Raw genomic sequence first — 26726 nt, forward strand, 5'->3', positions numbered from 1 at the left:
AGCAACGTAAGGAGGGGAGAGTTCATTGGCTCACAGTTCAAGGGCACAGATCACCGTGGTCACGGCTGCAGGGGCTTGAGGCAGATGGAGGCAGAGAGAGAATGCGGGTGCTCAGTTCACTTTCTCCTTTTTATGTTCACTCTCTGACCTCTGACCCCAGTCCATGGAATGGTGCTGCACACAGTCAGGTAAGGTCTTCCCACCTCAGCCTAATGTAGATAGCCCCTCATGGCCATTCAAAGAGGCCAGCCTCCAGGGTGAGCCTCGAGTCTTGAGAGTTGACAAGCAGTGTTAACATCAGAGAAGGAAGCTGGGTTCCACATGAGAGGTCCCAGCAGACAGCTCCTCTTCTCCTGTCAGCCCTTTTCTTGGGAGAACAGTTGGCATCACCACTGCCTCCAGGCCTTCTCTCTGTCTTCATCTGACAGAGAAAGAATCTCTGAGGCTAATCCTCCTGTGTCCTGGGTATTATTCAGTCATCCTTCACACACAGCACTCCAGGACAGTGAGCACCCCGGGCCTCCGCAGCCTTGGGCGGAACCTGAGCTGCCTTTCGGAATCGGCCCTCTGGAAAGCAAATACTGCTGGGCTTCTTGCCTCAGGCTGACAGGCCTCAGAGGCCTTACCTCTGTCTGATCTTCTGTGCTGGAACTCACTCTGTATACCAGGCCGACCTCAAACTCAGATCTACCTGCCTCTGCCTCTGCCTCCTGAGAGGCGTGTGCCACCAAACCCAGCTTTTTTTTTTTTTTTTTCCCCCCGAGACAAATTCTCTGTAGCCCTGGTTATTTTGGATCTTGGGGACCAGGCTGACCTCAAAGTCACAGATCCACCTGCTTCTGCATCCTCAGTGATGGAATCCAAGGAATATGTCACCATATCCTGCAGGGTTCTTTTTTACATTTGTTGTTTGGTTGGTTGGTATGTTTGTTGTATAGACGTCAGAGGACAACTTGCGCGAGGATCCCAGGAATCAAACTCCAGTCTTCAGGCTTGGTGGTCCTCTACTGAGCCATTTCTCCAGCCCTCTGACCCCATTTCTTTAGCCATCGGGTGAATGCAGAAAAAGTCAGTAGTGTATTCAAAACTGTCACTCTTTGGTAGGTTAGCAGGCTGGCAAGCTAGCTCAGTGGACAACGCCCTCTCTGAACAAGGCTCCTCCACCTGCTGCCAGCCTCTCTACCCTGTATTTTAAGATAGTCTTTTACCAAAGCTGGAGCACCATTCAGAGAGACTAGCCAGCGAATTTTGGGGATCTGGCTACTACCTCCTTCCCCCCAAAAAAAGCCCAACACTGGAGTTACGGACATACACCGCCTACCAGTTTTTACCTGGGTGCTGAGAATCCAAACTTGGGTCTTCATGGGTGTGCCCACGTACTTCACTTACAGAGCCACATCCATAGCCCACTTTTGATTTTAAACAAATTTCTGCTTAACAGCCACAAAGTGATGTTTGAGGTATTCATATATTATAGATTTCTGTCCGTTCACCATACTTTGCTGCATGTTTCTCCATGCAAACCCATGTTAATAAATTCTGTCTCCTGCGATGTGATGTTAGTGTAAACTTCATGCTAACATACCATTTATTTTTTTAATATTTATTTTATTATTTTGAAAGAGAGAGCAAGAGAGCGAGAGAGAGAGCGAGCGCAAGAGAGAGAGCACGAGCAGGAGCAACACAGCTTGTCAGAGGAGTTCCTGTAACTGGACTCCTAAGTGACAAGGTCATTTCTAGGGACTGAGATTTTTCTCCAAAGAATTTCTCCATGTGTGTCTCTCTGTGTGTCTTGTGTGTCTGTATGTCTCTCTGTGTATGTGGTCTTTGGGTGTATATGTCTCCTGTGTCTTTGTGTCCATGTGTCAATTGTGAGCTGCCCAGTGTGGATATTGGAGATCAAACTTGGGGCCTCTGAAAGAACAGCAAGTGCTCTTAACCGCTAAGCCATCTCTCCAGCCCTGCAGGATGTTAGCTAAAGTCTACTGATTTTATTCAGATTTACTCAGATTTAATTGGGAGTGGGGGTGGGGCAGTGTTGTATCGTGTACAGCTTTGTCGCCAGCATGTGGTATTGATTTTGGTTTGTTCTGTTTGGTCTTAGGGATTAAACTCAGAGCCTGTGTACTCTGAGCACATGGTCTACCACTGGGTCATGCCTTGAGCTTAGTGTGAAGACTTTCAAATTAAAGCCTTATTAAATACATTCCCTTTTCTTTTATGGTAACATCTATATCATGTTCCAGAAGTCTTATCATGAATAGAATTTTATAATAAAATATATCAAATCCAGTATCTATCCCAGTGATTTTTTTCTTCAATGGCAATATAAATCTGAGGGCTTAAAACAACAAAATGAGACTGCCAGGTAGATATATAGAGATATATAGGTATTTTTTAATGAGGAGGCTGAAGATGGCTTGCTTGAACACACAGGCACCGAGTCCCATCCGTAGCAATACACACACAGAGAGAGAGAGAGAGAGAGAAGAGAGAAAGAGAGAGAGACATATAGATACACAAGACACACATACACAGAGACCACACACACAGAGAGACATATAGCTACACAAGACACACGAACACGTGAGACATACACACACAGAGAGACATACAGTCATACAAAACACACTCAGAGACACACGGGTAGAGAAATTCTTAGGAGAAAAGTCTCGGTTCCTAGAAATGAGCTTGTCACTTATACTTGCCAGTGACATTAGCAGACGGGCTTCTTAGCTGTCATACTTTATTTGTATTGTAAGTGAAAGTACAGAAAGATGAAGATTGCAAAGGGCCATTTTATTGAGCAATTCCTTAAATGCTACTAAAAGGGAGTGGAGAGTGTCTTCATGAGAAAGCATTTTATTTCTGGCTCTCCTGGCTCTCTGAACCTCATGGTCTGAGTTCAGAATGAAACTGGGCTTGTTTACCTGATGATCTCTGCAGTAGGTGCCCTTGGCCCTCAGACTATTTGGAACGGAGATCGATGTGGATTGAAATTGTTGTATGGAGCCGCATCGATGGGTCAGAGGTTAGGAGCGTTGGCTGCTCTCCAGAGGACCCAGGTTTAATTCTCAGAAACAACATGGCAGCTCATAATCATCCAAAACTGCAACCCCAGGGGGTCTGACACCTCTTCTGCTCTCCATTGGCACCTGTGTGCCTATGGCTTTCAAACACAGACACATAAGGAGTTTGTTTTGTTTTGTGACAAGAGTTTCTTTGTATAGACCTGGCTGTCCTGGGACTTCCTCTGTGGACCAGGCTGGCCTCAGAATTGGAGATCCTCTGCCTCTGCCCCTCAAGTGCTGGGATTAAAGGTGTGCACCACCACCCAGCGAGATTAATCTTTTTTTTTTTTAAAGATTTATTTTATTTATTATATATAAGTACACTGTAGCTGTCTTCAGACACACCAGAAGAGGGCATCGGATCTCTTTACAGATGGTTGTGAGCCACCATGTGGTTGCTGGGAATTGAACTCATGACCTCTGGAAAAGCAGTCGGGTGCTCTTAACCGCTGAGCCATCTCTCCAGCCCCAAGATTAATCTTTAAAAAAATAAAATTTAAAATGTTATTTTCACAAACTCAAGTAAGAAACAAAGCTTGGGCAGTAGGAAGTGTTATGTGATCCTGAACCATTCAAATAGGCCGTGCATTTTAAATGTTTAACATAAAGTAAAATTTTTATTTCAGTTGCAGTATCCAGTTTATTGGGACCATCTTGAATTCTGTGATGGATTCAGAAAACTTTTAGACCACTTACAGTTGGATAAAGTGAGTAGTAAACCAATGACTTAGAGTGTGATTGGAGTGTGACTGCTGTAAAAGGTTAAGGTTGTCTTTTTTTTTTTTTTTTTTTTTTTGGTTCTTTTTTTCGGAGTTGGGGCCCGAACCCAGGGCCTTGCCCTTCCTAGGCAAGCGCTCTACCCCTGAGCTAAATCCCCAACCCCTTATTTTTTAATAAATAGCTTTACTGTGATAGAATTCACAAAGCACACAATGTACCGTTTTAAAGTAGGCACATGTGTTAGATTTCCAGATAAAGTTGTAGCTGTCAACACTGTCAACTTCAGAGCATTTTTTTCTCACCATCCCAAAAAGGAAATTTATTGGGCCAATAAGACGGTAAAGGCACTGTAAAGGCACTGGCCACCAAGCCATCCCAGGGACCCCGGACAGATGAAGAGAGCCCCTGGCTGTGGGTGGCTGTGCTGTCAGTTGAACATTAACGCCAGTCGTGGAGGGCTTCTGTGACCGCCAAGGCCAGTGAACAGTCTCAGGAAGAGCAGTTAGCTCAACACAGCTCAGTAGCCACTGTAGTCTCACACGGGCAGTTTATTTAAGCACAGCACAATTAAAAGTTTCCTGGGGATAATCAGCTCATCCTGTGTGCCCAATATTGTGTAAGGCAGACTACATCGAAACTCTTCATAAACTACCTGTGACATCGTCTATAAAGATGGGTTCTGTAGGTTGACTACGGTGATATCTTAAGGGTCTGGTATGGTCATACAGGTAGCACGGAAGTCACTAGGCTATTAACTACCCTCCAACCTTCTGGGCGGAAAACAGGTTATATATCTCTGCCTTTGAAGAGACAGCCCTGTGTGCCTAACATTCCTGGTTTCCTTAGTGCTTATCTGTGAGCACAAGGACCTCGGGGCCTCCTACATCCTGTGACCCCCACAAGCAGGCCATGACATCTGTGCTTGCATCTACACATAAACACACACTTTTTCCCATGATGCAGTAATTCCCCATTTTCCCCTTAGCCCTGCAACCAAATCTGTCATGTTTCTATGACCTTATCTGCTCTGAACATTTCACCCCAGTATAATGATATACGATGTGGCCCTTCTTTCCATTGCAGTGTGGGTCAGCACAGGTTGAGTATCCCTGTCTCAAATGCTAGACATACATCTCAAATCTTAGGCTCGTTGCATACATTTTACCAGCTGAATGTCCCTGATCTGAAGATCCAAAGTGCTATTAAATCTGAGATTTTATCAAAATTATGTCTTCAAAAAGGTTTTGGTTTCCAGAGTATTAGATCAGAGTGAGTGTGTGTGTGTAGCCCAGGCTGGTCTCAAGCTCACTATGTAGTCAACTATGATCTTGAACTCTGGATCTTCTACCTCCCAAATGCTGGGAGAGTTAGAGGTATGAGCCATCACTCCCTGCAAACCATGTAGCTATATCGGGTGACAGGGCATGAAGGAAGGTCAGACTTGAGTAGGGAAAAGCTGGGCTCTGGTGGGCCTTGCACTCTGACGCAGATGCACCTGCAGTTTATCAGTGAATTTATTGTACACCATTGAGCAAGGAGGCAGGTTTTAAATTATTTACTATTCTGCAGCTGAACAAGGAGGTGGGAGGTAGAGGGGAGCAGTCATCCCAGAGGAGGAAGCTGTGCTTAATAGTGTGCACACACTGATGGATAAAACGCTGAAGGTCAGTTTCTTGTCAACACTTATATTTGGTCCAGAGGGAGGCTTTGCCATCCCCATGGGTCCTTGGCGTGGCAGTGCTACAGTGGTACCCATTCATTCACCTCCACTCCCCACAACCATACCCAGATTTTTTTCCGGAGGGGTTTGTTTGTTCTCTTTACTTACTTGTGTGAGTGTACTTCAGAGGTCAGCAGAGGATGTTAAGTGTTTCCGTCATTCCTCTGAGACAGGGTCAGGAACTCCAGGTATGTTCAGAACACCAGCTCTCACATATCTGTTGGGATCCAAACCCTGGTCCTCATGCCTGCAGCAAGCACTCTGAACTGCTGAGTCATGTTTTTAACCCTCTAGTATATTGTTTTCTTGATGGGGTAAATACATTTATTTAAATAAAATATTTGTTAAATTTATAACTGCTGTAGACATTTGATGACATATTCTGTGATTAACAGCAAATGAAACAACTCAGTATTTTAGGATCTGCCTTATGTTTATTTGTAATTAGGTCCATCTGTTTGGGGCATCTTTGGGAGGCTTTTTGGCTCAGAAATTTGCTGAATACACTCACAAGTCTCCCAGAGTGCACTCTCTGATCCTGTGCAATGCCTTCAGTGACACGTCTATTTTCAACCAAACATGGACTGCAAACAGGTAAGGATGTACATCTTTAGATGTAGGCTTTGAGGGGATTTTGATGCAGTGGGAATAGGAAGTTGACTAGAAGAGAATGCTGTGAATGCCACATTCAAGTCTTTACTCAGTTGGGTTGGCATGTAGTCATGATACAGTAACAGATGTTGCTACAGTAACAGATGTTGTTGCTACAGTAACATGTTGTCCTGTCCTGCTTATCTTGTAAGATCATCTCTCTAAATTGACACAGTTTCCTGTGGGTTTCCCCAATATTCTGTCATGCTCTGCTATAAATCATACAGTTTGCTTTCCTTCCTTTCTGGGTTATTGCCCTGAGGAGCGATCACCAGTGGAAAGACAAGAACACTTAGTTCATAATGGTGTGATCTTGACACTCGATGTCCTGTTCTTCAGAAAGATTTACGTAGTAGAATTGCTTCAGTAGCAACCAGTAAGGTACCAGGCTCCTCTCAACCATCCTTTCATTGATTTTAACGTTTTATTTTGAATCTTTGTGTGAGTATGAGCCATGTCAGGACACCTCAGGTGTGAGTCCTGATGTTTGAGGTTGTAACCCCACTGCCAGGTTGGGTAGGGGTGGAGACAGAAAGATTGCTAGCCAGACAGACAGCCTAACCTAAAAACAGTAAGAAACCCTGTTTCAAGAGAATAAGGCAAGAGTGATACAGGAAGACAGCTGTGTCCTGTGTCCTCTGGCATCTCTCTCTCTCTCTCTCTCTCTCTCTCTCTCTCTCTCTCTCTCTCTCACACACACACACGCGCGCGCGCGCGCGCAGAGAGAGAGAGAGAGAGAGTCCTGTTCTTTAGGTCTTTCTTTATCAATATGTGAAGGTTTATATCGAGATAAACCAATTTGAGGAACCAGAGATCTAGTTAGAACCGAGTTGTAACCAACCCTAGCAGCCTTCACCTTGCTTTATAGACCAGCTTTCTAACTAGTAGGTTATCCTTCTTGTAGCCATGACAGTAGATTATGATCACCTAGGGATGCTTTGAGCACCCAATAGTAACTGCAAGATATTAACAACCTGCTTTTCCTTGGCTAAAACTAACTTCCTAGATGGCATTTTGTGTCTTCTGAGCCATTGCTCTGTCTCTGGGTTTCTTGTAATTTTTTTTTTTTTTTTACTTATCCACTTTACAATCTGCTCATTGCCTCTCCACATGCTCAGCAAGTCTGATCAGAGAGGCCCAGAGAGCTGAATGAATGGTCTATAGACAGTTCTGCTTGGGAGCCTGATGTCAGAGACATCATTTGGGAGCAGAGTAGTACAATTCAGTGCAGAGGTAACTCATAGCTCACACTGGGACTGGCCAGTAGAATAGCTGGGTAATTTCCTCTTCCTCTTTAAGAAGGAGAGGATATAGGAGGGAACATACGCAGAGCTTGTCCTAAGGCTTTGGTGCCTGCCAGGCAAGTATTCAGACAGTGAACTCCAGTCTCAGCCCTCGGGACTTCATTCTTTCTAGACTTAAATGTCACTTAAAAGCCTCATGGTAGAAGCAAGCTGTGGTGACATGAACCTGTCATCCCAGCTCTAAGAACACTGGAGGAGAAATTGTCAGACGTTTGAGGCTAGTTAAGATAACAGACGAGACGAGACTGTCTCAAACCACAAAAACAAAAACCTCATACAGAGGTTTTACCTTAAACCCATTATTTGGGTTCCAAATTCTGCGAAGGGAGAAAACAAAAACAGTCACTTATCCCATATCTAGTTAGATGCCGCCTGAACTTGTTTAAATACCAACAAATGCGTCCTTGCCTGTAGGATTGCAGTTCTCAACCTGTGGGTCATGACCTTTTTGACAAACCTATTATCTCCAAAAATTTTGGGGTTATAATTCATAACAGTAGCAGAATTACAGCTGTGAAGTAGCAATGGAATGAATTTCATTTATTGGGGTCACCACAACACGAACTGTACTAAAGGTTGGCGCATTAGGAAGGTTGAGAAGTACAGTATTTAGGACAAAGCAGACCGTGAGTAGGTGAGTTGTGTGTGTGTCTATGGTTTAGCACAAGGCAGGTTGTGCCCAGGGTTGGCTAAATAATCCAGTCACTTCTCTGTCCTGCCGCTTACGTGCAAATAGTTCTTGGGATTGTTTTCTCCTGGAACTGTGAAGGGGGTCCCTGTAATCTCCAAAAGCAGGAGTTGTCAGCAGATGAATGGCATTAGGAGAGCAGGTTCTCCCCAAGTCTATTCCCTTAGACCTTGATAGGTGTCTTTTGAGTGCTGATGTTATGTGGAGTCTGGCAGGATTTTATATTTATAGATATTAAAGATTTTCCTTTTTTTGATCTCACTAAACTCAGACATCTGCCAGTATTAGAGGCTCATTCCATTATGCCCAGCTAGTACAAGCATGTGGTGCACAGACATACGTGCAGATAAACCACTTACACATAAAATGACTAAGTCTAGTTACAAAAAGACATGAAGCTTGACCCTTCTCTCCAAGGGTGATGAGTTGAGGATCTTTTCCCCTTCTTTTATGGCAGTTCTATCTGAGAATTAAACTTTGTCTTGCTCTGAGCCCTGTCCGCCCCCATCCCAGGGCTGTTTCAGTGACTTCAGGTTGTTCAGCTGGACCTTGGTCCTGAGCTGTCCTGGTGGAAAGGTTACTTGAGCATGTGGGATAGGTAGGTGGGCGATCTTGTCCCTGAAGGGAAATAGGCACTTTAGCATCTATAAGAACCTATGCTTTGGGCTGACTTCCAGAGTTGCATTCTGAAGGTTACAAAAGGATGGCCTCTGCCTTTCCAAGCCTCTCATCAGAAGAAGTAAGTCGCCTGTAAAGTGCTATTTTTTTGTCCTGGCTACCTAATATTTCAGTTCTGAACAAATAGTACTGGTATCCAGCAGGAAATCAAGTGATTGTTGCCTGTCAGATTTACCCAGGACTCCTATGGGCAGTTGTATAGTGTCATAAGTTCTCTGAGTCTTTCTGTGTCTGTGAACCTCCCAGTCTTCCTTCCAGCCCTCATACCTTCACATTAGAGCGCTCTATTCTGCTGTTCCTCCGCCTTGGCCGAGGTGTGCCAGTCCCTTGCCTCAGGCACCTCAGTGCTTGGAGAGAGCTTTTCCTCCAGTCTAATACAGCAGCCAGCAAGGAGGCAGCCTGTGTCTGGCTCCCTCCTCCTGCAGTTGCTGTGTGTTATTTTTTTTTTTTGGTTCTTTTTTTCGGAGCTGGGGACCGAACCCAGGGCCTTGCGCTTCCTAGGTAAGCGCTCTACCGCTGAGCTAAATCCCCAGCCCCGCTGTGTGTTATTAAACACCATAAGTGTGACATCATTTCCCCCAGAACAGGTTTGTACAAATGCTCCCTCAATCCTTTATAGATCTCTCTTATTCTGATTTTTATGGGGGTGTAGAGGGGGGCAGTCGTGTGTTCAGAGGCAGAGATTGGTATCTAATATCTTCCACCATCATTGTCTCAGATAGAGGCAGAGTCTAGAAGCTGCCACCTTACCCGGGGAATCCCCTGCCTTGACCTCCCACACACTCCCGGCATTGACTCAGGCACTACAGATGTGAACTCCAGCCCTCATGCTTGAAGGGCAAGCACTTTACCCTTTGACCCATCTCCCCAGCTCTGTTTTGTTGGGTTTTTGTTTTGGGTTCCATGCTTTCTAGGCTGGCTTCCAGCTGTCTGCGTGTGACCTAAAAGTCCCGGTCCTCTCGAGGGCTGGGATTATAGGGTGTGAACCACTATACCGAATTTATGCAGTCTTGGAGATTGAACCCAAGGCTTTTTGCATGCTAGGCAAGCACTCTACCAACCAAGCCACATTGTAGCCCTTATTCTGCTTTAAATATGCACATGCCACATGTTGTGTTACCTCACGGTCAGCACTGATCTGTCCTCTCTAGGACCTGAAGTGGATCTTTGGCATTTTGGTGTTGCTCCCGATCTGGTTGAGTCTCTTGTTTGGGAAACCCTTCAGCACTTCCTAAAGCCTGATAGCATTCATGTCCAGTAATGCTCCCGGGGAGGCATTCCCCATCAGTTGTGTCCCAGTATAGTCTCATCATCGGAATGGGTGCTGTTAGCCACTGGGGATCTACTTGTCCCTCCTGCCTCGTCTGATCAGTCAGTGTTCCTTCATCTCCTGGTAATGGCATGTACAGTCAATACACCGCAAAGATAGAGTGAATTACTCCTTGGAAGGAAGTCTTTCTGTGGGGAAGGTTGTTATTCTGTCAGTTAAGCAAGCCATGTTGTAAATGTCCAACACCCGAGACCTCCACAGGCCTGGCCAGAGGGGAAGCAGCTGCCTGGCCCAACTGCCTAGCTTCCTTAATCTCGGTTTTCTCTTTCGGGTTCTCCTTCACAAGCTTTCTGTTACTCGCTGTGGTGTTTCCTTGCCCTTCTTGTACCATTTGGAGCAATCTAACCATTCTACTTCAGGATGAACAATTTATTATTCTCCCAAACAAATCCTTTTTAGAAAACAAATTCTGTTTTTAACTTCCTTCTCCACAGAATGTCTTCGTACTTACTTCATAGTTGTGCCTTTCTTTGCGTTTCGCTCATGTTTCCTGCTTCCTTCCTTGAAATGCAGATCATCAGACCATGTGTGCTGGTGCACGCCGTTAGCTGTGGAGCAAGAAGCAAGGCTGGCTGCTCTGTACAGCAAGTTCCCGCAGCCAGGCTCTCTAGTCTCAGCCAAACAGTAACAACAGAGTTATAGTCTAAAACAAACTTTACAGAAACATCCAAATTTAGACAGTTCTTTTCAGTAAGCTATATTTTATGATGTTTTCATCAGAATGCAGCATAATTCCTTTCTGTAATCTTGCTTATATAGAATTACATGCTAGTTCCAATCTTCACTCCTGGTGACCTCACTTTTGGGTTCAGGTCAAGAACAAAGCAACCCTAAACTGTTTCTCTACATGCGCAGTTTAAGAAAACTTGTTTATTAACAGACCCAAACGTGTTTTTACCTTTGCGAATAGATTCAAGTTATGTCACTGCTAAGATTACCCAAGTTCCATTTTATTTAAGCATTCATTTATCTGTAAACCTACTTGAAGAATTCTTGGGATTTTTTTCTTTTTCAGTCATCATCTCCCTATCTCTCTCTCTGTCTCTGTCTGTCTGTCTGTCTGTCTCTCTCTCTCTCTCTCTCTCTCTCTCACACACACACACACACACACCAGCTTCAGACTCACTGTGTAACTCAGGCTGGTTGTTCACCCTTTCTCTGGATTCCAGGCGTCCTGCTGTGATGGAGCTTCAGTGGTAAAGATCACTCTCCTTTTCTGTGTCAGTCACCAGCCTCTGTCCTTTTTTTGCAGCTTCTGGCTGATGCCAGCATTTATGCTCAAGAAAATAGTTCTGGGGAACTTTTCCTCTGGCCCAGTGGACCCGATGATGGCTGATGCCATCGATTTCATGGTGGACAGGGTAAGTAAGAATAGTGACACTGTGGGCACTTCCACTGGGGTTTCTGTGCACGTGTAAAGGGGGTCCATCATCTGTGGTGTGTGCAGGGGAGGTCTTTGTGAAGCTGTCCTCTGTGTTAACTGTAGTACTTCAGACAGACCCTGCTTCTTCTGGTCAGGGCTTAGCTGCATAAATGTCTTCCAGCAGCTGCTGCACATTCAAACCCAACAGCAGCTTAGAAAGCAGAGTGATGCTTGCTGGGACCTAAACCCAGGAATCTGGCACTTGGGAGGCAGAGGCAGGCAGATCTCTGTGAGCTCAAAGCCAGCCTGGTCTACAGAGTGAGTTCCAGGACAGCCAGGGCTACACAGAGAAACCCGTCTTAAAAAAACAAAAACAACTAATTAATTAATTAATCTAAGAGACTAGAGAGATGACTCAGTAGTTGAGAGCACTGTTTTTGTTCTAGAAGATGTGAGTTTTGTTCTCAGCACCACCTTTGGTGGTAACGCCCGCTGTGGGAAATCAATATTCTGGTCACTGAGGGCACCGGCTTATCGGCTGGAGAGATGGTTAAAGGTATGAACTGCCCTTGCAGAAGACTCAAATTGGCTTCTCAGAACCCACGTCAGGCAACTCACAACCACCTGAAATTCTAGCTTCAGGGGATCCATCACCCTCAGCGGGCCTCACAGACACCTGCATTTTAAACTTAAAAGTTAATTTTTTTGCCTGTCTATGGTACGTATACCCATAGTCTCAGTGCTTGGGAGGCTGAAGCAGCAGGGTCTCCCCCTTGAGGCCAACCTAGATATACAGCAAAACTGTCTCCAAGACAAAAGCTTCCACGGCCTCACGCTAGACAGTGCATCTAGAATTGATGGGCATCAAGAATCTGGCTCCTTTTGGGCGGGGAGAGGGTTTGTCTCTTGAGAGAAGAGGTATGTGGTGGCCTCAGGCTTCACTTCCAGAGTGTTGGGCTGCAGGCGTGTGCCACCATGCCCAGCCAGGATCAGTGTTTACCTGCCCTCCCTCCTGAACCATTCAGGTCAATGTGACAAACAAGTCTGCACTCTGGCATTTCAGAACCCCGGGCAGAAGGTCCCTGAGGTCCTACATGCTGACTTGTCACCTTCGAGGCACATAAGTTAGGGTGTACCTGCATTGAACAGGCAGTGAGAAGACCCCATGGCATTTATAGGGCCTGACTTAGGTGCCACAGTAGTAAAGGCCACTGCCCAAGAGTCCTCAATCGCAGTCTCTCAGATACATTGTGTTTTCTCATTGGTGGGTTTTCCATCACACATATCCCCAACATCACAAGCACAGTGTCCTTTACAGACCCTCTGTATGCATGGAAACAAAATTCCTGCAAACTCTTACCTGTATCTTTGTCTCTTCCTGCAGCTGGAGAGTTTGGGTCAAAGTGAACTGGCTTCAAGACTAACTCTCAATTGTCAAAATTCCTATGTGGAACCTCATAAAATTCGGGATATCCCTGTCACCATCATGGATGTAAGTTTCTCTTGAAATAATACAGGTACTTGCCATTATAAATATATAGCCAAGATATAATTATTTGGACACTAACCAGGCTTCTTCAAATACACCTTGGCCTTTTCAATTTCACAGTAACCTACTGCTCATCCTGGGTTTTTGCTGACAAAGTAACCTACTGCTCATCCTGGGTTTTTGCTGACAAGAGTGACAGACACTCTTGTCCTAGGTGTGCTGGTGAATGCCGTGATCCCAGCACTGCAGAGGCAGAGAGGCAGGAAGATGCTGAAGTTGGAGACAACCTGGTTACATAGCAAGTTCTAGGCTAGCCAGGGATATAGACTATCTCAGCTCTTCCCCACCAAAAGTTAAAGAATAGAGTCTGGAGAGTTGATGATTCGGTGGTTAAGAGCACTGGCTGTTCTTGCATAGAACCCAGGTTTGTTCCCCAGCACCTCTGTGGTGGTTCATAATCATCAGTAACTCCACTTCCACAGGATCTCATCCTTCCTGGCCTCCTCAGGTATCAGCATATAGGTGGCACGCTGATATTCACACAGGCCAAATACCAACATGTAAAATAAAGTCAAATTAAGTAAGCATGGGGGAGGTGTTTAGGGTGCTGGGAGCAGAACCCATACTTCTCTTGTGCTAGACAGGCACTCTGCCACTCAGCCAGACACCTCGAGCCCTTGGGTTGGAGTATTTTGTTTTCTCACCAATAGGTGCTCTAAAGGTCTAGTGATTTCACATGCACATACCCACACAAAGAAACACACATAATTAAAAATAAAATTGTTGGTTTTGTTTAAGATTCATTCTGCAAAGGTGGCTCGCTGGTTATAGAAGAGATTGTTCTTCTACAGGCCTGGGGTTCTAGTCCAGTTGCCCACATGGCAGATCACAACTGTGTGTGTGTGTGTGTGTGTGTGTGTGTGTGTGTGTGTGTGTGTGTGTGTGTGTCTGTCTGTCTGTCTGTCTCTCTCTCTCTCTCTCTCTCTGTGTCTCCTCAAGACAGGGTTTCTCTGTGTAGCCCTGGCTGTCTTGGGACTGGATCTGTAGTGCAGGCTGGCCTCAAACTCACAGATCCACCTGCCTCTGCCTCCCAGGTGCTGGGATTAAAGGTGTGCGCCCCCACTGCCCGGCTTCACAATCATTTTTAACTATGGTTCAGAAGATCCGCTGTTCTTTTCTGGCCTGCATGCAGGTGGTACACAGACATACATGCAGGCAAAACACCTCTAAATGAAAACAAAGATTCACTGGCCCACAATGTGTCTGAATATCATTATCTTAAGGCTGAATGATACTATTACATTGTACATCTCCTTGACATCTAGGCTGTTTCCAACCCAGATGTTTGGCTGTTGTGGATGTGTCAGTTAACATGGTGTAAAAGCATCGGAGTCCTCGCTTTTTAGATCTTGGGATTTGGGACTGCAGAGATTGCTCATTAGTTGAGCACTTCCTGCTCTGTAGAGGATGCAGGTTCTGTTCCCAGCACCTACATGGCTCCCCACAACTGTCCATAATTCTAGCTCCAGAAGACCCAGTGTCCTCCTCTGGTCTCCTCGGCTACCCACACCCATAGTGGCACACATGTAATTCTACTTTAAACTTTCTGAGGAATTGACGCAGTGTCTTCCAATGGCTGTATCGTTTTACATTTCCCCCAATAATACACAGGGTTCTGGTTTACTTAACATTCTGACATTTTGGTTTTGAGTCCAGCCTTTAATAGCTGAACCATTTCTCCAGCCCCAGAACCCACATTAAAACAAACGAACAAACAATAAACACCAGGCATGGGGCGCGTGCCTGTAATACCACCCTTGGGGAGGTGCACACAGGCTCCTGGTTGGCTGACCTGCCAGTCTAGTCTGCTTTATGAGTTCCAGGCCATCGAGAGATACCTGAGGTTGACCTCTAGCTTCCACATACACACATATATGCATGCATATACACACAAAATACACATATACTTATCTTTAAAATATTTTCAAAAATTGTTTTGCATGCATGCCTCAGAACATCTGAAAGATGTCCAAAGCCACGTATGCTCAGCTTCCAGAACACCTCCTCCCAGAAAGAGTCTGAACTTCTGCCTTTAGTCTTTTTTTTAAAAAGATTGTTTTACTTTATATGGATGGTTTTGCCTGTGTGTATGTAAGTGTACCATCTGGCCATGGGGCCAGATGAGGGCGTTGATTGCCCTGGAACTAGAGTTACAGGCAGTTGTGGGCTGCCCTGTGGGTGCTGGGACCCTAACCAGAGTCCTCCAGAAGAGCAGCCAGTGCTCTTAGCTCCGAGCCATCTCTCCAGACCAGGATTTCATTGTTTTTGAAGTTGGCATTCTTGTGATTACTTACTATTAATATTCATTAACTGGCTACATATGAGAGGCAAGAGACATTTGGCAACAGATCTACAGCTGGGTCTTAAGAAGTTGGAATTAGAATTTTACTTTCCAGATGGGGATAGGGGAGGGGCGGGCCTTGCACATGCTAGGCAAGCATTGTATGTACCACACAGCTGCACACCCAGCCTCTCAGATTGGAGTCGGACATGACCAGGAACAGCAGTAGGAGGCAATTTCTGGCTGCTCTGGCACTCAGGAACATGGGGTGACATTTTTGTACTGAACTAAGAATGCCTGAGATTTCAGCCTTGTGTGTCTTCAAAGGTGTTTGACCAGAGTGCACTGTCAACGGAAGCCAAGGAAGAAATGTACAAACTGTACCCTAATGCCCGGAGAGCTCACCTTAAGACAGGAGGCAATTTCCCCTATCTGTGCAGGAGTGCAGAGGTCAATCTTTATGTGCAGGTAAGTCCAGCCTGGGCCCAGAACATGTGAGCTTTAGAGACCCCTAGTGCTCCTTAATGGTGCTCCCCTAGATCAGCCCTGCATCGCACACTGTGGTGCAAGTGGCCCTTAGTATGGTGGCCTTTGCCTCCTGGAGACAGGGAATGCAGCCAGAGCCAGACACCACATCCAAATGGAGCCCTCCAAGTCTCAGAAAATGACTTCTTGATCTGATTACGCACTAATGGCAAAAGTAAAACACCTCATTCTCTCAAGAGATTACTAGATGGGGTGACAAGTAGCTGCCTTGATAATCTGGCGAGAAGCATCAGGCGCCTTCCCGGTGAGCGAGCCCCATCTTTAATGCTCTCCACTACTGCAGAAGTAGATTCTAAGGAGGCAGTCCTAACCATAGAGAAACCGATGCCCTGAGATGCCCATCATGCTGTTAGCCACAGTAGTGGAAGACTGGAAAGACCGCACTGAATGTCCACAGATGGAGCATCATTGGGCGGTTTAAGATGTGTATGAAGGGGGGGTTGGGGATTTAGCTCAGTGGTAGAGCGCTTGCCTAGCAAGCGCAAGGCCCTGGGTTCAGTCCCCAGCTCCTAAAAAAAGAAAAGGAAAAAAAAAAAAAAAAGATGTGTATGAAGGGCTGGCCAGATGGCTTCGTGATTAAGAGCAGGTGCTTCTCGTGCACAGGATTAGGTTTGATTCCCAACACGCACATGATGGCTTACAACCACCTGTAACCCCAATTCCAAGAGATCCAGCACCTTCAACCTCACAAGCTCCAGGCACAGGATTAGGTTTGATTCCCAACACGCACATGATGGCTTACAACCACCTGTAACCCCAATTCCAAGAGATCCAGCACCTTCAACCTCACAAGCTCCAGGCACACATGAGCAAAACATGCACAAAACTTTTAAAAAAGAAAAAAAGGTTTATGAAGGGCCAGCAAAGATGGGGCTGTGGCATGCAAGAATGAGAACTGTAGTTCAGACGCCCAGAGTCACATAAATGCCTGCTGAGCATGGTGCCTGCTGAACCTCTAGGCTGGGAAGGTGGACTCCTGAGAGCAAGCAGACTGTCAGGGGGCTGGAGAGATGGCTCAGCAGCTAAGAGCACGGGCTGCTCTTCCAGAGACCTAGGTTCAATTCCCAGCTCCCACTTGGCAGCTCAAAATGAAATTGTAGATCCAGGGGATCCAGCATCCTCTCTGGCCTCCAAGTGTACACTATATGAATACGATGCATAGGCCTATATGTGTAAGCAAATCTCCTCTACACATTTTTTGGTTGCTGGGAATTGAACTCAGGACCTCTGGAAAAGCATCCTGTGCTCTTAACCACTGAGCAATCTCTCCAGCCCTATACATTTTTTAAACAAAGGATTGGCCATGTTAGAGAGCTCTGGATTTGATTGATACCTGCCTTCCTCGATGATTAAGATGGAGAGTGATCAACTGTGGGTCTCTACACGTACATACACACGAGCCCACACACATGCACCCTCAAATGCACATATGCACGAACATGGGAGTTAATGTGGGTGGAGGGCAGTGTCCGTGAAGACTTGGCAGGAGAAGCTGCTTTGAAACACAACAGTTTGAGGGCAGTGGTCCCAGCGATTCTTTGGTCAGCACAGTGGTGAACACTTACAATCATAGCACTTTGAGCTGACAAGGGATTGCTCTAAGTTCAAGGCCAGTCTGAGCTACATAGTGAGACCCACTCGTTTCTTTGCTGGCTTTTCTCTGGTGTAAATTCTCCCACCGTGCTTGTTACTGGCACACTACACCTTCTGCTCTGTGACAGTCGTCGATAAATGGAGGTGCTGGGTATTCTTCAGTGGTAAAGTGTTTGTTTGCTATGTGACGAGGAAGGCCTGACCTCAGTCCACACAATCCAAAGCGGGTGTGACGGCGTAGCCCGGGGAGGGACAGACAGGCAGACCCTGGGGCCGGCTAGCCTGCCAGCCTATCCCACTTGCCAGGCTTGATGCCACTGAGAGACTGTCTCCAAGGCCAGGTGGAGGGCCATGATGGCTCAGCGAGTGAAAGAGCTGCCACCAAAGCCGACAACCAGTTCAGTGCAGGACACTTCAGAGGACACAGTTAGCTCCACAGCCTCTCTGCCTTCCACACATACACACGCCAAGTAAGTTGTGACTTCTTTAGGAGCCCTAAGGGGGCTCACAACCATCAGTAACGGGGACCCGATGCCCTGCTCTGGTGAACAAGAAGACAGTACTCACTGAAGGGGGCAGGAGCCCTAAGGAGTGACACCAGTGCTGCTCTCTGGCCTCTGCGATCTCAGATTCAGCACTGGGATGGGGGCCGCACGGTGGTGGAGCCTTTGTATGGAACTCTGAAGCCTTGCTTCAATCCCAGCACATAAAACAAAGCCCTAATAACCAGAGCCATCCGCTCTTTCCAGATCCATTTGCTGCAGTTCCATGGAACCAAGTACGCAGCCATCGACCCATCGGTGGTCAGTGCAGAGGAGCTGGACGTGCAGAAGGGCCAGCTCGACCTCAGCCAGGAGGAGCCATAGAAGGGCCCGACAGCGAGCCACCCTGCTCCTGCACAATCGGTTCGGGTCCGTCGGGCACACTGGTCCTCACTCTCCTGGAAGTAGGACTGATTGTCAATCTCAGGACAGGCGTCAGCCCTTCTAGGCCAGTGTGACTGTCCCCTCGCCACGTTTATTTTTGCTTTAAACTTTTGAATTTGAAGAACTTTTAAAGACTCCCATTTTAAGAATTGTGAAAATTTTGCTACCAAAAGTCTTCTCCACGCTGTGTGTTCATCTCGAAGGCTTGGGGTCGGTCATGTGACATTTTTCTTTTCCTGCTTTGTAAGACTGCTGCACCTCCGGGTTGGAAGAGGAACACGGTCATTTTTATGTTTTTTCTTGAGCATAACCAGAGTATCGAGGCTGGCAGCTTGCTGGCCACTCCCTACACATCAGCTCTTTTAGTTTCCAGTTGAGCACACCATTTTGAGTATTAGCTGTTGTATTTCTAGACATTACATTTGGAATAAAAATTGAATTTCAGCGAGTGGCTCCTGTGTTGAGTGTTGCTGCCCCTCTGGGCTGCTGGCCAGTGCGATGTGAGGTGAGCTGCTCCATTGCTCTAGTGAGGCACGGCTGTTACCTGCTGACTGCCACACACTCTTCATCTTCCCACACATGGGGTTTGTTAGAGTCTTATTTAGGATAGGCTGGCCTTGAACTCATTATGAGCCAAGGCTAGCCTAGAGCTCCTTATCCTCCTGCCTCCCTCTCCCAAGTGCTAGGATGACAGATGTTGGCCTGAAAGATCACCTGATAGAGATGTTTTTATACATATGGAGAATACATTTTAATGTATTTAATGGAGAAAATAATAACCTGTCTCCAGCTCTTCATCCAACATAGAAACCTTCCAGACTCTGTATAGCCCTCACTTTCCACACACCTTCCTTCCCTGGATGACCATGAAGCCGTTTTGACTCGATAGCATTTCTGTGTATACTTTCAAGAGATAAGGTGGGGTATTTGAGAAGCTGGGAGATGGCTCAGTGAACAAGCATGAGGACTTCAGATCACCCAGTGCCCATGTACAACGTCAAGAGTGTGCGCGCAGGCCTGTAACCTCAGATAGCCCAGTGCCCGTGTACAACGTCAAGAGTGTCACACAGGCCTGTAACCTCAGATAGCCCAGTGCCCATGTACAATGTCAGGAGTGTCCACACAGGCCTGTAGCCTTAGATAGTGCAGTGCCCATGTACAACGTCAAGAGTGTCCACACACTGATATTGTAACCTCAATACTGGCTGCAGGGCATCCTCTGGCCTCTGCCCACACATACAGGTGTGCCTTCGATAACAAAGAGGGTATTTGATGGTTGAAATATCTATATGTAAGAGATTTTATTCAGTCCACATGTTAGAAAGTTTATATGATCTACACACACATTAGAAAGCTATAATCAACATTTTGGAAAAATTAACAGCCATGGGAAGTTATCAATATAAAGCTAGAAAAAATTACCACCTTAACTATAATCATAAAACAGATTGTGGGCCAGCAAGATGGTAGAGCAGGCAGAAGCCCTTGTCACACCAGCCTGATGACCTGTCTTCAACCCCAGAACCCACAGTGAGAGAATATGTCTACACATTGTCCTCTGCCTCACATGTGTGCCAACACATGTCATGCCCATGCTCATTCATCCACACAATACATTTAAAATAAGCTGGCATAGTGGTTCATACTTTTGGTCTTTAGCACAGCAGAAGCAGGAAGATGTCTGTGACCATGGGGCCAGCTTGGTCTACATGGTGAGTTCCAGATCCACAGTGAAACCCCTGCTTAAATAGAAACCAAGGTTCTTGGCAGGAAGACGGCTGCTTCAAGGCAACAGGTTTATATACTGAGGTGAGTGACTGCAGGTGACTCTGGGATTCATCAGGAGCTTAGTGGGGTCCTCTGAACCCCAGAGATCTGCGACAACATCAAGAGAAACAGTACCGTCTACCATCTGGCTGAATCTACCCCACCCCATCCCCACACTACACACACAGGGATAGAGTGCTTGCTATTACGGTTCCCTGGCCCTCGCAGACTGATAGCCTCAATCTATAGGAGGAGCTCTGAAATCAGCAGTGATCCAGCTTTGGAAAAGGAATTCCCTCAACTCCCAAAGATCTCCAGTGTGCTGTAGCCAGGAGCCATCTTGAGAGGAAACCTACCTTCTGAATTTGGACTGCATTAGAGGTCTGAAGTCCGTGCACATCCCCATCTGTGGAACCCTAGAAGCTCACCACTGCATTAGATGGCCCATTAGATAGACTCAGAAGAGTCATTGACACCAACTGAGGATGTGGTTGGGAGCTGGCAATGTGGTGCAGAGGGGAGTGGAGGGTACTGTCCACAGAACCAGGGGGTTCTGAGAGGGACATGCCACAGCCTGTAGCTTTGGTGCCAAAACCAGGGGCTATCTCCAGGCAGCTCTCACCATTCTTCCAGCTCACCCTTGGTGCCTGCTGCTAGCAGTGCAGAGCAGGAAACTCAGGTTGCATGGCTCCTCCACCTACAGTATGCTGGGTCACAGTAGAGCAGTGCCTTTCTGGCCTCGATGTAACTCTGAAGCCTAAGAATGTCTGGAGAGAAACCCCCTCCCTTGGCCATAAATGCACCACCTCTCTTTATGCATGGATCACGGCTGGAGCTGTGATCCATCAACTTGACATCTGGTGGACCAAACAAATGAAAGAATTGGCAAGAGATGTTTGGAGATTCGATCACATCATAGTGGCAACCCCGAGACTGTTTCTAGTTGTGTGGCGCAGCCCTTAGCTCATCCCTTTAATCCCCCACTCAACTTCAGTACACGCCTTTAATCCAAACAATGAAGTAACTTTGTAGAAGGAAGCACCTGTGTTGGAAAGTGATGTCTAATTGAGTGGCAGACAAAGTGATGAATCAGAGAAAGAGTTGACAGAATAGGATCTGCCCAACTCTTAGGAAAAGAGAGAAGAAAGGGAAGCTACTTAACAGCAGTGCAGAGAGAAAAGGAGGGGGGAAAAAGGAGGCAGTTTTACTAGGACAGCTGTACAGAGACAGGTTACAGAGAGAGTAAGCTAGACACAGATGAAGACAGAACAAGCCGGAGACCGAGAAGGAGCTAGGAAATTACAACATAAGGTCGAAGTATGAGGCCAAGCAAAGCAATTCAGGAGAAGCCGAGAAAAGCCAGACTGAATCAGTCAGCTTGGAGAGGAGTTTGAGGCAGAACAGCTCAGTCGAACCAGCCAGTCAGAGCTCAGAGAGAACTAGAGAGTGTCAGCTTACTCATCATGAAGTCTCAGAGGCAGAAAACATTTTAGGCCTAGATTAGATTTTACAGAAACTAGAAGCTTCCAGGACTAACTAGCCTCTGAGGTGACAATTACATTCAGTTGGATAAAAGCTCTGGTTACAAGGAGAAAAGCTCCAGTTCCCCATATCCCAAGTGTGCATCACCACGGGAGCTGGGGTCTCACCTTTGATTACCGCTAACAAATGCCAAAGAGTTGGAATTCTCTCAGACTTTTGTCCCTACCACAGCTCTAGTCACACTGGTCTTACAAGGGAGTTCCAGGTACTTTGCTTAGGTACACTGCTCCTTCAGGACCAGTACAGCCAGTATGCCAATGTGACATTCCTCTTGTGGTTTGACCCCTCTTGTGAGCCAGGGAGCATTTGTAAGCAGTGAGGGCAGGGCTTGGCATTTTAATTGGCTGCACCTAAGGCTCCAGGCAGGCCTCACAGTTTCTCTGTGCTTTGATTTCCCAACCACACAGTTGCTGTGAGCATCCATTACAGAGCCAGACGATACAGTAGCTGTAGGGTAGGTCCTGTGCCTTCTTTCCACATCCTCCTGAGTGAGTTCACTCTCCCTAAAAACCTTTCCTACCTACTCCTCCACTGGGTGACTGCAAATTGCCATTTCCAGTCCTGACTGATTTGGTTGCAGACTTACAATCGTTTTCAGGCCTGTCTTTGAGATTTGCCTTCTACTGAGCCTCAGACTCCACCAGGCAAAACTACAACCACTCCTCAACCAGTCTGTCAAAGCTCTCTCCCAGGCATCACAGAGCCTCTGAAACTCTCAGCCAGGCCACCCACACTTAGGCCTTGGAGGCTCAGAGAGAAGCCAATGCTAAGTTAAAACTTGGTGCACAAGATGGGAGGAGATGCTGGACTCTGAAGCAGGCCCTGCCCAGCCGACAGGAAGCTTTGGGGCTGGTGATCCCTCTGGACTGAGGTAGCTAAGTCTTCTGTCACCTGGCTCGCTCTGGTCCTGATGTAGGCTACCACAGTGGGGCATGGTCCTAGGTGAAGTAGGGACAGACTCTGAGTGGACTGACAATGGGAGGCTGGCTATGCCCACTGTACCCTACACCAGCAGGCTGAAGGCCTTCCTTGGAGAGCTGTCTGTCTAAGCAACACATTTCCACACCTACCACATCCCCAGACTAACAGATCTGCCATCCATCTTACAGAGCCCAACCCTGCCTGCCACAGGCCAGGACTTGGTACTTCCTGCCACCCCACCCTCTGCCAGCCTCCGTGCCATCCACACACTAGTCTGATCTTGTCGCTTGCTGGAGAAACCAGCTGGAACACTGTGAAATAGTGTTGTGGAAATAAGACCATTTTCTGAGTTCTAAAATAGAGCTCTGCGACTAGAGAGATGGCTCAGCTGTTAAGAGAGCTGGCTGCTCTTCCAGAGGACCAGGGTTCAGTTCCCAGCATCCAAAGGACAGTGCATAACCTTAACTCCATCCCAGAAGAGCCAAAGCCCTCTTCTAGCCTTTGTGGGCTCTACACATAAATGGTAAACAGACATACGTCCAGGCAAAACACCCATACACATAAAAAAAAAATTAAAAGTAAAAAACTACAATTTTAAGCATGGCTTTTACTGTTTACTAAAAATTGCAGAGGAGAGAAATTTTAAAAGCAACTTCAGTCATAGCTAGTCCTATACCTGTTTAACGAGGTATATGGCTGTACTTCAGTATGTGATGTGACCCTCAAGATTGTTCCCACCCTCCATAAATTATCTATCTTGAGACCCACAGGAGAAAGACATCCAACTATAAGTATATAAATATATAGCGTATACTTGATAGAGTACATTCTGTTCTTGCATATATTTTGAAAATACATGTATGTTTTGTATTGTATGTGTGGTGATGTATCTGCATCGTACGTACATACATTAGATTTTTTTTCCCCTCCAGAGCTGATAGAAGCCAGGGCCTTTGCACATTCGAGGCAAACACTTTACCACTGAGGTACAAACCCAGTCAGAGAAGACTTAAATAAATGTTTTAAAACAAGAAAAGCCACCGGGTGGTGGTGACAAATATCTTTACTCCTAGCACTCGGGAGGCAGAGGTGAGTCTGATCTGTAGAGTGAGTTCCAGGACAGCCAGGGCTACACAGAGAAACCCTAACTTGAAAAACAAGACAAAAACGAAAGAAGGAAAGGAAGAAAGAAAGAAAGAAAGAAAGAAAGAAAGAAAGAAAGAAAAAAGGGGAGGAAGGGAAGAAGGAGGGAAGGAAGAAAGAAAGGAAGAAGAGAAAGGAAGAAAGGAGAGAAAAGGAAAGAAGAAAGGAAGGAGGAAGAAAGGAGAGGAAGAAAGAAAGGAAAGGGAGAGAAAGGAAGAAATAAAAAAGGAAAGAAGAAGGGGAGGAAGAAAGAAAGAGGAAGGAAGGAAGAAAGGAGAGGAAGGAAGAAAAGAGAGGAAGGAAGAAAGGAGAGGAAGAAAAGAGAGGAAGAAAAGAGAGGAAGGAAGAAAAGAGAGGAAGGAAGAAAGAGGAAGGAAGGAAGGAAGGAAGGAAGGAAGGAAGGAAGGAAGGAAGGAAGGAAGAACAGTTAGCAACCTGTACTCAGAGGCAGATTAACATTTGTTTCCCAGGAGAGACAGGAAATTTCCCTCAAGATCCTGCAAGACGAATTTTCAGGTCATAGGCACAGCATCCAAGGACCTGACCTAGTGGGAGCTCAACAGCCTGGAGGAACCAAAGCCTGACACAAAGGGACCCTGAACTTCACCAACGTGAACTACAAGCAGAGGTGGCTGCAGAATTACCCACAAGTTCTACCTGGGCAGAGCCAGTTTCCCTTTCCAGCCAGTCAGCTTCCTAACCCTGCTGTCCCGAGCCACTTCACAGCCTTCACTGCAGATCAGAGATCATTCAAGCTTGTCTCCTCGCCAGCTGACTAAGAGTCTCCATTCAGCTTCCATGTGTCTTAATAGCAGGCGCAGTAACAACAGCAGTCCATTCCTGGGGCTGGCTGGGGGCTGACTGGGGGCGGGAGCTGACTGGGGGCGGGGTCTGGCTGGGGGGCCGCTCAGCCTGAGAAGCGCTCTCAGAGAAGGCACAAGGCGCAAGGCAGCAGGCCCACTCACAGTCCCTCCCTTCCTCCATTCCATTTAGTTTGTGTGAGACATCAACTTTTAAATTTATTTTGTGGCATTGAGGAGCGAGCCCAGGGGCTTGTGTGCCATGGACAAGTGCACCATTGAGGCACATCCTAAGCCCTTGGGGTTTTTTGTTCGTTTGTTTTGTTTTGTTTTGTTTTGTTTTGTTTTGAGTCAGAATCTTATTATGTATTTTACATTGACCCGAAACTCCAGATCCTCCAGCCTCCTCTGCCTCTCAAGTGCTGGGACTGTAGGCGTGCATGCACCTCTGTGCCCTGCCGAGTTTCCAATTATGGAGTGGGAAAGGGACTCCCAGCACACTCTCAACAACTCCGCTCCTTTCCTCTCCTTCCACCTCCTGTGTTCCAGGCACAGGGTTCTCAGACGAACCTGCCTCCTCACCCCCATGGCCTTGCACGGACCTCAGGCACTCTTAGCTCCATCTGTCCTCCCTACCCCCACCTCTAACCCTGTGTGGGTATCTCGGATACTCCCATCCCACCTTCCCTGAGACAGAGACATCCATCCCTCTTTGTTTCCACCCATTACAGGATAGATACAGACTTTAAGAACCTCTGTCTCAATAAATAAGTAAATAAATAACTCGTTTAATAAGATGTGTCCAGATCTATCATCTCACTCCCACGCAGTATAAATAGGCGCGTTGACCTGAAATAGGTCTCTCACTTGCTCAGACTGACCAGAGACTCCTAGGCATCAGTGATCTGTGGCCCAACCTCCAGAGTAGCTGGGACCATAGCTGTGCATAACCAAGGGCGGTTTCTGGCTTGGTTTTTCTCAGACAGGGTCTTACTATGTTGCCCAGGTTAGACTTGTCACTTTTACTATCACTGTGACAAAACACATGAAACAGGAGAAAAGATTTCAGCTCACAGTTTCAGTCCGTATCTCTGGGTATCTCTGGTTCCGGTTGCTTCAGCCCTGTGGTGGGGCAGAGTGTTACTGGGAAGGTGTGTGGGAGAGAGCTGTTTACCTCGAGACAGCTGGGAGCAGAGAGAGGAAGGAAGAGTCCCAGGATCCTCACGTCTTCCAAGGGCGTGCACCTAGTGATGTAACTTCTATTAGACCACACCACTAGTGGTTCCTAACCATCCCCAAGTGCCATCAGCTGGGACCAAGCCATCATCAAGCCATCAACACTTGTGCTCTTACAGTGGCCTCAGCTGTGTCCCACACAGACACAAACTGCGGCATGTGGGCTCAGGTAAGCCTCTGGCCTCGGCTTCCCAAGGAGCTGGGACTAGGTGTGTGACATCATTTCTGACCCAACTGGCTGGCTTTAGAGCCTCTCTCTTTATAACTAGGTTTACTTGTATAGATTTGGGTTACTTTTAATTATGTGTCTGTGCACACGAGAGCAGGTACCCACAGAGAGCAGACACTTCGGATCCCCTGGAGCTGCCGGAACTGACCCCTGATCCCCTGAAGGGCAGCAAGCATTCATAACTGTCGCCACCGCTCCAGCTCCCAAGCTGTTTTGAGAGATTTGATTAAGAAAGCCTAGTTCCCTCTTTCCACCATCTTGGTGCCTTTGGAGGCCTTCTGGGAACAGGACTTCTAAAAAAAAAAAAAAACAAGTATGTCTGGAAGGCTGTGGTGCAAGGCCATTTTTGCTGGCTACAAGCGAGGCCTCTGGAACCAAAGAGAGCACACGGCTCTTTTTAAAATTGAAGGTGTTTATGCCCGAGATGAAACTGAGTTCTACTTAGGCGAGAGGTGTGCTTATGTGTACAAAGCAAAAAACAATACAGTGACTCCTGGAGGCAAACCAAACAAAACCAGAGTGATCTGGGGAAAAGTAACTCAGGCCCATGGAAACAGTGGCATGGTTCGTGCCAAATTCCGAAGCAACCTTCCTGCAAAGGCCATTGGACACAGAATCCGTGTGATGCTGTACCCATCCCGGATTTAAACTAATAGAGAGTAAATAAA

General features: G+C 46.7%; 2 protein-coding genes across 2 annotated transcripts in view; both read left to right on the plus strand.

Annotated features, from left to right (window-relative positions):
• The window catches only part of Spg21 (SPG21 abhydrolase domain containing, maspardin), a 28544-nt gene extending 9676 nt beyond the window's left edge, over window positions 1-18868 (plus strand). The window contains exons 4-9 of the mRNA XM_032910021.1: window positions 3698-3778; window positions 5960-6105; window positions 11415-11523; window positions 12910-13017; window positions 15683-15823; window positions 18244-18868. Of these exons, the coding sequence (XP_032765912.1) occupies window positions 3698-3778; window positions 5960-6105; window positions 11415-11523; window positions 12910-13017; window positions 15683-15823; window positions 18244-18360 (702 nt within the window). The 3' untranslated portion in view covers window positions 18361-18868. The remainder of the gene's footprint in view (window positions 1-3697; window positions 3779-5959; window positions 6106-11414; window positions 11524-12909; window positions 13018-15682; window positions 15824-18243) is intronic.
• Window positions 18869-26373: 7505 nt separating this feature from the next.
• LOC116907494 (60S ribosomal protein L35a-like) lies at window positions 26374-26726 on the plus strand. Its single transcript, XM_032910487.1, has one exon. The coding sequence runs from the start codon at window positions 26374-26376 to the stop codon at window positions 26704-26706; it is 333 nt and encodes a 110-aa protein (XP_032766378.1). The 3' UTR covers window positions 26707-26726.

This window comes from Rattus rattus, chromosome 8 (genome assembly GCF_011064425.1).
Source record: "Rattus rattus isolate New Zealand chromosome 8, Rrattus_CSIRO_v1, whole genome shotgun sequence".
NCBI lineage: Eukaryota > Metazoa > Chordata > Mammalia > Rodentia > Muridae > Rattus > Rattus rattus.

What these genes read in the sequence shown, in the direction of transcription:
- LOC116907494 (XM_032910487.1), top strand. Translation starts at nt 26,374, where the DNA reads ATGTCTGGAAGGCTGTGGTGCAAGGCCATTTTTGCTGGCTACAAGCGA.